An 11794-nucleotide genomic window follows, 5' to 3' on the forward strand; every position below is an offset into this window, starting at 1 on the left:
AATTGAAGTAAAGAAAAAAATTGACCTTTGAGTTTGATCATATATCAGTTAAGTCATTTTCAATAGTTTATGTACCAATTTGATATTTAATCAATAAATCGTATACCAAATAATTTTTACTCTTAAAAATGAAATATGAAATTGGGCATGATTTGGTAGTTGGTTTGAGGTGGTTGCCACCACATCTGCAATGCAATGAGTAATTTTAATGGAGAAAATTGGTGGTGTGGGCCTGTGAGTACAATGGACTCATGGGCTCATCCAAGATACCCATGTCGGCCCTTACCAAACCAAATCTTTCTCGTACAATCAATTATCTATTCAAATTACTCAGGGCCGTTAGTGGTCCGACAAAATTACAAAAAGAATACTCCAGTTCCAGAAGTATTCCCAACTCAATTTTTTTTTTTAAATAATTAAAATGTTATATGCAATAGTAATTGTAGTGGATTTCAAGTACATCCAAAATATATCAAATTAGAATCTGAAATCATTCCCCAAATCAACTCTATCGATTACAACAAAAAGAAATTGTTATAATGATCATTTTACACTATTTCAAATTGTTACAATTGAGTCGCAAATACAAGACTTCGTCCTAAACTTAAATCCTAATATCAGATGATCTATAAGTATTCACAGTAAGTTTTGTTATTTCAAGCTCAAGTAAACTATGTTTGAATAATTTAACGACCCAAGATTTTTTTTTTTTTTTAAAAAAAAAAAAAAAAAAAAAAAAGAAGAGACCATCAACTAACATATGCCCTCAAAGCAGCCTAAGCAGGGTTCCATACACTTTCACGTATATAAAAATCACAACTGTGCAATGAACAAGAGTTACACTGTTACAGACATGGAATACAACCCCGCCTGATCCCGGCTTGTTAACGACGTGTACTTTGTAACCGAGCTTCATCCAAGTTATGCCAGATATAGAGGCGGAAGTCGCTCCTCTCCACAGAATCTGACGAACAATCAACTATGTGATAAAGAAAGATTTGTTCTTCTGAATCAGCTATCTATGCCCCCGAAATGTATTCCTTCTCGAGGATGCTGAACATGATTTTCAGGCGATCCTGCAAATTAGACAGGATGTTCTTCGTGATTCTTTTTTGATATCTCGTGTATCTCAACCACGCGATACCAATGTATACTTGGACGTTGCATCCTACGGACCGTGAAGGTAAGTCTTCGACTTGATACCTTAAATGAAGCTGCATAAAGCACCATGTGTTCATCAATAAAAGGAATCTTGTAGTTTTCAGAAAAATATTAAAATATTCACTTGTCCCTTGCTAGATCCGCGCCTGTTTGTTTTTTGTTAGAAAAAATATACATAGTATAGTCATGAAGTTAGTTAGCAATGCTCTTACAGTGAAATAATCGCCTAGAGGAACCCCGTGGAGTGTCATGACCTCTTCTATAAGCCAACCATTTCTATCCGGAAGAGTAGACTTTTGCTGAGTGCTGGTCACTTCTCCTCCGTAACGGGATACATGTTTATCGAATTTGTAATATAGTTGTCTCTGATAAACATCCGAATTCTCAGATTCCCATGGGGTGTGAGAGTAATGGAGGCATCCGGCTCGTTCCATGACCATTTGATCGATTTCACCCCCTCTGAACAACTCCATAAAGAAACTAGTCTGGAAGTGACAGATGAAAACTTTTAACATCTCAACACACACACGACGCAAGTCGGTCTGATCTAATTACAAAAACATAAATAAATGGTGGTGCAAAAGGTTCAACACTCACAGGAAGAGATAGAATCGAAGAATAAGCCATGGACATGTTAACATCCTCGATTCCAATAAAAGATCCACTCTCCTCAGTTTGAAGGCGACTCGGTTCATTTTCCTCAGCTTGGACCTTTTCTATGGACTCCTCCTCTACAGCAGTTTCTTCCTCGACCATTTCGACCTTTTGTGCAGGACTCAAGGCTCTTGCCTTCCATAGTACCATGATTGTTCTGTTCACAAGTTTTCTTTTAGAAAAGAAACTGGAATGAAATATGAATATGTAGAAAAATGAATAAAATCACGCACAAAAACTGTTCTAACATGCGGAAAATAACCCATCCATGAAAGCAGAATCATGATTATTACTTGAGAGCAATATTGAAAGATACGAATGAGTGAAAATGAAAAATCAGTCTGCCTTCCGCATCCTGTGTCTTCGCGCCATGCCGTGCATCAAAGCCTTTTCCAGGCCTTAGTGTCATGATGATGATTGGACTTCCCATTGATGACAAAGTGGGAGGTATATCTTTAATATCTTCTATATCTTCCCAGAGAAAGAAAAACTTGGTTTTCCGACCGAATAGATCAGCATGGAACCCAATAATTCTTGGCGACAGGAAGAGACGGCCCTGCCACCATATCAAGAAATCATCATCACTTATTTCTTACAACTAAATCACATTGGAATTATACAAAAGATGAGTCCTAACTTAATAATATCAAATCTAATACCAAATATTCTTTGATTCCTAACAGTTGCCGGAAAAAAAAATACCTGAAGAGGCATTTTCCGTTTCAAATGGCAAGCAAAGTCATTGATGAGAAACTCCACGGGCGGAAGTCCAAAAAGCTTTTGGAATGCTGAATTTGTTTGAGGAGAACGAACTCTTATCTGCCAACAATTCATGCACCGATTAACAAAAAAACGAACTGCGTAATCTGACCGTGAAGTGAATCTATAAGATGGAAAGAATCTCACCTTTTTTCCGACCTCCTTCTCCATCTTTGTTATATAATCTGTCACGACATTGCTACCCCTTGTATCGTTCAAGAAAATTCTTAAATGTAACTTAGACTGGCATGCTTGAGCTAACTTCCCTTGAAGAGTAATCCATACATCAGATAAATCTGAGATACTAGATTTCAAGAAATTAATCTCAGCCCGGCCAAGTGATATAGCTTCATCAAACGGCCCATCAAAATCGAAAACTTCCACTTCGAAAACAGATGGAGGCTCATCCATAGCATCAAATTCAAAAATTTCTGCGTGAGACAAGGAACTCAGTGGAAATTTAACTCAAAACATAACCACAACATAAGAGCAAAATACGTCTCAAGATTAGAAAGAAACATACCACACAATTAGCAACCAACGAAACGAAAGGATCCTAAATTTACCGTTCCAAAGAGGGTCAGATTTCTGGAACTTGATAGAGCTGGTTCTCGTCTTCCCATTGCAAGTGAATACCACATAAGGATCCGAGAACCCACTCGAGTCAACAGCTGCAATACTGCTTCCTTCAATCAAGGCAACCGTGAGCAACCAACCGTCCCCCTGTGCTTTGAGTCCATGATCCGTGCCTTCGACAAAATAGTGAAAGGGAGTCAAATTCGCATCATCAGACAGGTTATCAGTAACCCCACATACTTAGCAATTATGAATAATCCTATTTGAATACCTTTTTGTGATCTTGCCTGCATAAATCGAGATATCAACTCCAGCACCTGTTTGCCTTGCAGAATTAGTATTCCAGACACAAACAATTCACCGATGGAATCAGGCAAGTCCAAACCAAGAAACTCAAGACCCTGAATTGTGCCAGGCATGGCCAACCATATATGCACAAGAAAATATAACCCTACGAAAATAGTCGAGATGACTGTGAAATTCGCAAAATACTGAACCGCCAATTTCCAGTCGGACTGGCTCTCAACCTGAAGAGTAGCCAAAAGTTGATCTTTCTCGGACCCGATATATTTAATGTCAACCGGGTTTACATTCTGGGAAAGCAACTTCTGATACTGTTCAAAGCTGTCCTTTATGCCTTGTCTTGCTCCGCCTTCAATCATACCTTTCATCATAGTGCTTTGCAAAAAGTTAACCCGCCAAGAAATTACCAGCCGAGATGTTTGTTCCCCGGATGGTTGTTCCGGCCCTGGAGCAATGCAGTAAAGCACTTCTACCCTAAAAGTTTTACCGTATGGAGCATCTGGAGTGCTCACAGAGGCTAAAACGGCAAATGCCTTTGAGTCGGCTTTCAAATACGTTTGCTCCTCTATAGCTTTCAAAGCTTTTATCAATTTACTCGGAGCTTTGGTATAGGAAACAACTCTTTTGAGGCTTTCACCTTCATTCTCAAATTTCCAGGGTCCTATTACCAAATCGGTAGAACCTTGTACGTCCGACGAAGACTTCAAAAAGTTCGAATCAGGCGAAAAGAGTATTGAGTTCAGCTCTTGTGGCCTTATTCCATAGAGTTGGTCCACAACTGTCCCTCCAGATAAGCTACTCGGAACTTCGCCTCCTTGGTCCCTCGTCTCCATATTTTTCATCAATTCTTCGAAATCAACTGATGAGGATTTTTCTTCGGGCGACTTGTCCTCTGACACCGCGGAATTCACACCTTGGGTTAACACTGCTGCATCAGTTGCATCAGCAGTAGCGACAGGCATTGACTCCACATTTTTATTAAACATTTGAGCAATTCGGCCAGCTAATGTTGTTTGATATAATTTTTCCTCTCTAGACGAGACGGATTCTTCTGACCTCGTCGAGGAAGATGGTCTAAGAGGAGAAGACATCCTTGGTGAGCCTAGAGAATCTATAGACTTCCTTGGCGAGTTTGAGTTTACAGAATCACTGAATTGTGGCACATCCAATAATGAGTTATTATTCGACAAACACACGGTGAGAAGAATTTCACCTATTTATAAGAATAGAGCACTTGTCAATTATCAGCTGATGAACTAAATCAGGAATTCTATGAAGAATAGAGCACTTGCCAAGAATAGAGCATCTTTTTATTTATGAACAATCAACCCAACATTCATTTTTAAGGAACATCTGGAAAGTAAACTAATCTATCAATCTCTCCATTGACCTATTAATCAACCAAATATATCCTAACTTGAACAACTATTTTAGCACCAATAACTCAAAATCCGAAATTCCATCACCAGTTATCTCAATGTACATAATCAACAATGCCCATTTAGAGAGGGAAAAAAAAACACATTAAGATAAATTCATACCACAATCTTTGTTTTTGGCCCTTATATCCTTAGGCTGCAAGGAGAACCAAATGGTGCCAAGGGAATTGTCCTTGGCTTCAAAAACCCAAGAAATGGGCACCTTGACCTCCCCAATAAAATCATCATTGAAGAACATGTCTTCATCAAAAACAGATATAAGAAGCTCTTCTTTCAAATCATCAACTTTAAAATAAAATTCCTCACACCATGATGGGTTCAAGCATTTCTTGATTACTTTGCTCCTGTACCTCTGCTTCCCTAACTGTAGTTTCACATACGGATCACTGAACCCATTTTGGTCCATTGCCGGTAGGTTTCTTGCTTCGATTACGCGCACCAGAAGCTTCATCTTTCGTGGAAACCCAAATCAAGATCGAGTTTTTATTTATTCCACCGCAAGAAAAACAAATTCCAGTCTTGGTAGATTAATGATTCTCACTAGAATTTCTATGGGGGACAAAACGTTCAAGAATGGGAACACGCATATTGCTTGCAATAAATTTTGAATGGAACAGATGAATTACAATAAATATGCTTCAAAAGATTAAAACTTTGGGTACAAAATCAGATACAGAGTAAAGGGTTTACAAACAAACCACAAAGTTGAAATCTTTGGATAGCAAAAACAGAGACGATCACTCGGGAAAAGAACCGTAAGAACTCGAGAGAAACTGCACTATATTGTGGAGCAATTGGCTTGCTTGCGATTCAAGAGCACATAAAGTCAAAGTTTGGATTCTTGAGGAGAGAACACAACAGAATGAATCTTCAAACATCAAGAAAAATGGAGCTTAGATTCGTGGCTACTTGGGAGAGTTGGAAAAAAGAGCGTTGATCTTTTCGAAGCCCCAGCACGTCTTGCTTCGTGTACTTTCTTTGGAGCATTGACTTCAATAAACAATCTGCGGCTGCCATTTCCCTGCAATTTCTCATTTTCTACCATGTTAACAGTTAACATGGAAATTGGATGGATCTGTAAAATTTAAAATTAAAAAACAAAACAAAACAAAAGTAGTTTACACTTTACATAATCGACTGTTACGTAAGAGCAAAAGATGGAACGCATCGCATCTATTTTGACAATGTATTTTTCTAATAAATTTAATACATCTAACTGGGCTTTACGCATAATTTCAGTTTTTATCCATTCTATAAAGAATTTCCCTCTGAATATATATATATATATGCGTAAAGTCCAGTTAGATGTATTAAATTTATTAGAAAAATATATATATATATATATATATATAAGTTTTGCTATGGTGAGCAATCATTGTGAATATTTATGTGAGCACTACTCACGTGGCGTTCACCTATTGAATGCATAAGATGTCACATCAGCGGTGCTCACATAAGTGCTCAATAAGTGCTCACAGTAGTTACTCACCATAGCAAAATTATATATATATTTTTCCCGTTTTAAAAAAATTTGTCGACATTGTAGATAATCCATAACCATGAAAATAACGTGTGTTTGGACATGTTCTATGAAATATCGGCTGAATCGTAGGTTTCAATGGTATGGTGATATAATTCAGATTGACCCAATATATATATATAAAGTGAAATTAATATTTTTGTGAGTTAGATCAGATATGATATTCATGTTCTATGATTATTATATACACAAGCTATAAAATTCCCGTCAATGATATATATATATATATATATATATATATATATTATTAATATTTTTGGTAGATGGTGTAGATTATCCATACCTATAAAATAACGAGCGTTCGGATATTCTCCATGAAAAATTGAATGAGTCGATTAGACTTGTAGTAGATATTAAAAGTCAATTTGGCATGATTTTTTTTGTTTTAGCAAATACAAGATTTAAACAAACATCTTTTATGGATTGGGGACAATCCTTTTTCCTATTACTTTGTTTCTTTAGACCCCATAGGCAACAATTGCCCAGACTGCACGTTAATTTGGACACATCACTATCAAAACTTGTTACGTTTCACTATTTCAGAATAATTAATTTGGACTGAGCAACTTCTTGATAGTTAGGACGAACTTAAGCATTTATTACAAATGCTCGGTTTATATCAATTATCAATTAGATACAACATTCTATTTTTGGTGAAAACAAATAAATTAGACAATTACTTGTTGAATGAGATGCAATTGTAATAATCTCTTTTTTTCATTTCTCAACTATAAATATATAAATATATATATATATAGCATTATAGAAATTAGCTATCAACAGTATTCTTATTTTGCCGATGACTTGTAATTTATCTTGTCATCAAAATCTCAATTTTAGGATGAGATATTGAATATGAAACACGATTAGGACAATCCCTATCCAACTCACAACCAAAAAGACGGAAAAAAGTGCCCCTGCTTTTGTAATATTTTATTGGCCCCATCGATCACAAACGGGCCAAAACCATGTAGATTCTGGGTTTATCCCACTCTGTTCAAGTCAGATTTTACGATGCAAATTTTTTACATACTTCGTTTTATGAAAAAATGTTGTTTTTTATTATAAGTATGGACTGAGTTGACCCATCTCATGAGAAATTTACTCTACAATTTAAAACACTTGATTTATATAATCTTGACAGAAATTTGTTTTGTAACCATCAAAATAAATTTTGTTATGTTGCCATTTTGACCCTGATCGACTCTTGATTTCTTTCTAATGAAATTTTAAATATTTATGGTATTCAGTAACAGGATTGCTCAATAATTCAAGTTAATTAGTTTGATTACTTCATGAATTTTATAGTTTTTTTTCTCGACAATTAAAGTTTAAAATTAATTTGAAAATACAATCAAGATCCAAACCAAATGTCCCTTAGGATTTAGGAATTAGAATTCAAATCATATTCAAGTAGTTTGATTCCAATTCCTATTAGAGAATCTCCGATTTTAGAGGTGCAAGTTTTGCCAGTTTGGTTACAAAAGCATTTTGCTTTTAAAAGTGGTTTTTTAAGTTGACTTTTAAAAATACTTTTTAAAGTAATAGCTGTAATAATTTTGTGTTTGTATAAATATATTGAAAACACTTTTTTTAAGTGAGTTATAAAAAAAACATTTGATAAGTTATAAATATGAGCTTTTAAAAAAACTCTTATTTTGAATTAAATGCTTTTAAAAGCACCACAGATTACCCAAACACATTTCGAATAATAAATTTTTAAAAAAAAAAAACATTTTTTTCTCTTGTAACTTCTTAATCCAAACGCACTAACAACCAAGGGCGGAACCAGGATTTTGCCTCAGTGTAGGCAAGTATTCACAATATAATACAATTAAATAAATAAAATATATATATATATATATATATATATATACAATATTCTAATTCACAAAATAATTACCTTATAATTGTTTTTTTCGAATTTTCATATTTTGAAACCTTTGTATACTAATTTCATTATCAATATTTAAAAATATTTATTTCTCTACATACAGAATGAGAGTATCAATCATCCAATTATCACCCATTCGATTTATCAATCTCATATTATTGACCATTAATTAATAACCAATTAAATCAATCAATCAATCAATGCAATCACTCATACAGCCTACTCACGTTATATATTTATATTATATCTGTTATTAGTCCAACTATTGCAAATCATTCGAAAAAAAAAATTGTAAGCCAAAATTATTCTCTAGATGTACTACCCCATTTAATATCTACTACATAGAAATATTAAAATAATTAAAATTCCGATAAATTTCTTCATCTTAAACCTAATTATTGTTGTTAATTAATGATAATATCATTAAGAAATGAACGAATAAAACCCTAACCTTTATTCTTTAAACTCTCATTTGTCCTTTCTTCAAATAAACCACAAACAATCAATCTACAGTTCCACCAATTAAAAAAAGAGAGAAAAGAAAATATCTTTACTATATTACAAAATTTCAGCCCCACATAGAAACCGATTGGTCCGACTTGCTTACACCAAAATCAAATTACTAATATTCACTATAAAATTACACTCTACTTCATATTATCTCTAGGCAAAATGATCAGAATAAATACACATCCTTTCACACAATCACGTTTCAGTTCAAATTTGAAATTCAAAATTCAAATTGAAGAAACCGATTATCTTTTTTTTTCATGTAATTTTATTCCGAAAAAATTATTTGATTTGGTCATTGTTGCGTGTGCATCTTTCTACTAGTAAAAATAAAAGATATCAACCGATTGCAAATAAAGGGCACAAACAAATTATGAGTGTGAGCTAGTTAAACTTTTGGGCCTATAATTTTTTTTAAAAAACAAAATTGGCCCAGTGTGGGCAGCACTGTGGGCTAGTTAAACTTTTGAACCTATAATTTTTTTTAAAAAAAAAGGCCAAGTGTGGGCAGCAGCCCACATTGGGCCAATGTTAGCTCCGCCCCTGCTAACAACAAATAAATCCTAATTCAAAATATATAAGATATATAGGGTTGGGTTGACGGCTTCTAGCCATCTGATATCAAAATCTTAAATTTAAGACGAGATAACGGATTTAAGATTCAATTATAACAAACGTCTCCCCAAACTAAAAAAATTACACCTAGGGTGTGTGTGAATTTTTCAATGTGTTGTGGTCCATGTTTTTTATATTCCTTGAATTTAAAATAATAAATTGTTTTTTTTTCAAAAAAATAAATAATAAATAAACATTAAAACATGTGTATTGGAAATATAGAACTGTTTTACACAATGTTCAATAAACATATATAATTTTTAAATAATTGTATAATATGCAAATTACCAATATTAATTCATATAAATAAAATGGAAGATGCAATGAAATATACAATTATTTTTTTAAAAAAAACTACAATAATGTGCATTAATTAAAACAAGAATATTCTTTGTCAAAAAAAAAAAAACAAGAATATTCAAACTTCTACTGTGAGATAGTCTTTGAAACATTTGTCATATGTTCAATATTTTTAAAAATTAGTCACAATTCTTGGTTTAAAAAATTAACAATTCTCTTTAATTATGTTTGTTACTCATTATTTCATTACAATTATTTATAAAATCCTTTTAGTTTTAAATTCCAGCATTTAATGTTGTTCTTGGTGAAAAGGAGATCCTACTTTAATTACAAAATTAAATAATTTACAATTATCTCTATGTTTATATATATATATATGCCATGTCAATAATTAAATAAATTATCTCTACTATTTTATAATAGTTGATTACAGGGACGGAGTCACCCCAAAGGCTAAGGTGGGCTCCAGCCCATGCTAAAAAAAATAAATTATTAGTTATATTGTATATTTAATTATTTAAGGTTAAATTGTAATATCAGTCCATCCTAAATTTTTTGTTTAGCCCAATACTTGGTCCAATCCATTTTCTGAAACATATTTGTGTAGACTTGGTCTAGATATTTTTTTGAAATATATTTGTGGGATATGCGTTATTTGATTTATAAATTTTTTTTAAAAAAAGCGAATTAAGCAGATGAAACACATCTTCTTAATTTAATTTTTCCGTTCAAGTTTATTCTCACTCGCTCCTAACGTTCAATTTTTATTTGGATTTTTGTGTTTCTATAAATTAGATTTTGTTTTTTTAACCGCTTAATTTAATTGATGTGTGAAATCATGGTTTTTTAGAAAATAATTGTGAAACAAACTTTCTGATATATATCTTTTTGAAATGATTTATTTTTTATAATTTTCTATGTCATTTTTGCATTTTCTTCATTTGAAATAAATATTTTTGCATTTTAAAATTTCTTCATTCTGTTTTTTATAAGAAAAGTTCTTCATTCTTTTATTATACCTGATTAGTTTTTTTTTTTTTGAGTTATTCACATGTGATTTTTTTATATGCTCTAATCTATATTACTTGAAACATCATTTCATTCAAGTATATTGTAAGGATATTGATTGAAGAGGCTACCTCCGTTCCAATTATATTGTTTACGTTTTTTTTTTGTCCCAAATATATAGTCATACACCATATTTAGTAATACATTTTTACACTTTTTTACTAATATACCCCTATGTAATGGGCCTGGGCGAAGAACAAATAATCAAACACGTATGTGATTTAGGGAACTCGATACAAACTATCTCGAGTATTAATCTCATTCAAGTAAAATTCCACTTTTACCTTTCAAGTATGGTTTTTAAGGTGTCTTCAAGCTATCCAATATGTACAAGAACAAGCATCACACTTCAATAACACTTGTACTTGCACCTCAACTCAAATATCAAGCTATAACTCTCAAACCTTGTTCTTTTCTTTGCCGATATGATATGGAACTTCTCGATCTCGTCAAGCTCTCACCCAAATCTAAAAAATTAGGTACATCATGCTACAAAAATTCAGCAACCAACTCAACAATATCACAGCTAATCACAAGCTAATCAAAACAGCCTCAATCACAAGTTCAGCGGCGTAACGGCGTAAATTCGCAATCCGAAACTCAACTATATCAAGTCTAACAATCATATACATCATATATCAGTTGTATATCAATCAAAACCCAGCATATCAGCAAGCATACAGTTCGAATAGTTGCTGGAAAACCATAACAATCACAAACGACATCTATATTTTTTATTCGATTTCGAGATTTCAATGCATAGACGCTCTAAACCTCAATACATAATCAAATTTGATTTTCTGCCCCATATCATAATTTTTGAACATGATGAATCAAAATAAGACTTACATCAATTCGTAGCCCTTCTTGCAAGGATCGCAACGCTATGTCCGGAATTAAAATCAGATAGCCGAAACTCAAAATATCGGAATTTGAAGATGAAGAATAGACTTGAGGTTTCTTTGCTCTTTCACT

General features: G+C 33.2%; 1 protein-coding gene across 2 annotated transcripts; it reads right to left on the minus strand.

Annotated features, from left to right (window-relative positions):
* Window positions 1-733: 733 nt before the first annotated feature.
* LOC140890054 (C2 and GRAM domain-containing protein At1g03370-like) lies at window positions 734-6059 on the minus strand. Of its 2 annotated transcripts, XM_073297804.1 has the most exons (9): window positions 4995-6055; window positions 3422-4666; window positions 3141-3323; window positions 2722-3005; window positions 2518-2634; window positions 2109-2371; window positions 1759-1972; window positions 1374-1646; window positions 734-1214 (listed from the first exon to the last, which is right to left on the minus strand). In XM_073297804.1, exons 1-9 carry the CDS (start codon window positions 5341-5343, stop codon window positions 1020-1022), a joined length of 3123 nt encoding a protein of 1040 aa, XP_073153905.1. In that variant the 5' UTR covers window positions 5344-6055; the 3' UTR covers window positions 734-1019. The 2 variants fall into 2 exon arrangements, with proteins under 2 accessions (XP_073153905.1, XP_073153904.1); XM_073297803.1 differs by having other exon boundaries at window positions 2518-3005; window positions 4995-6059.
* Between the last annotated feature and the right edge of the window lie 5735 nt (window positions 6060-11794).

This window comes from Henckelia pumila, chromosome 3 (genome assembly GCF_033568475.1).
Source record: "Henckelia pumila isolate YLH828 chromosome 3, ASM3356847v2, whole genome shotgun sequence".
NCBI lineage: Eukaryota > Viridiplantae > Streptophyta > Magnoliopsida > Lamiales > Gesneriaceae > Henckelia > Henckelia pumila.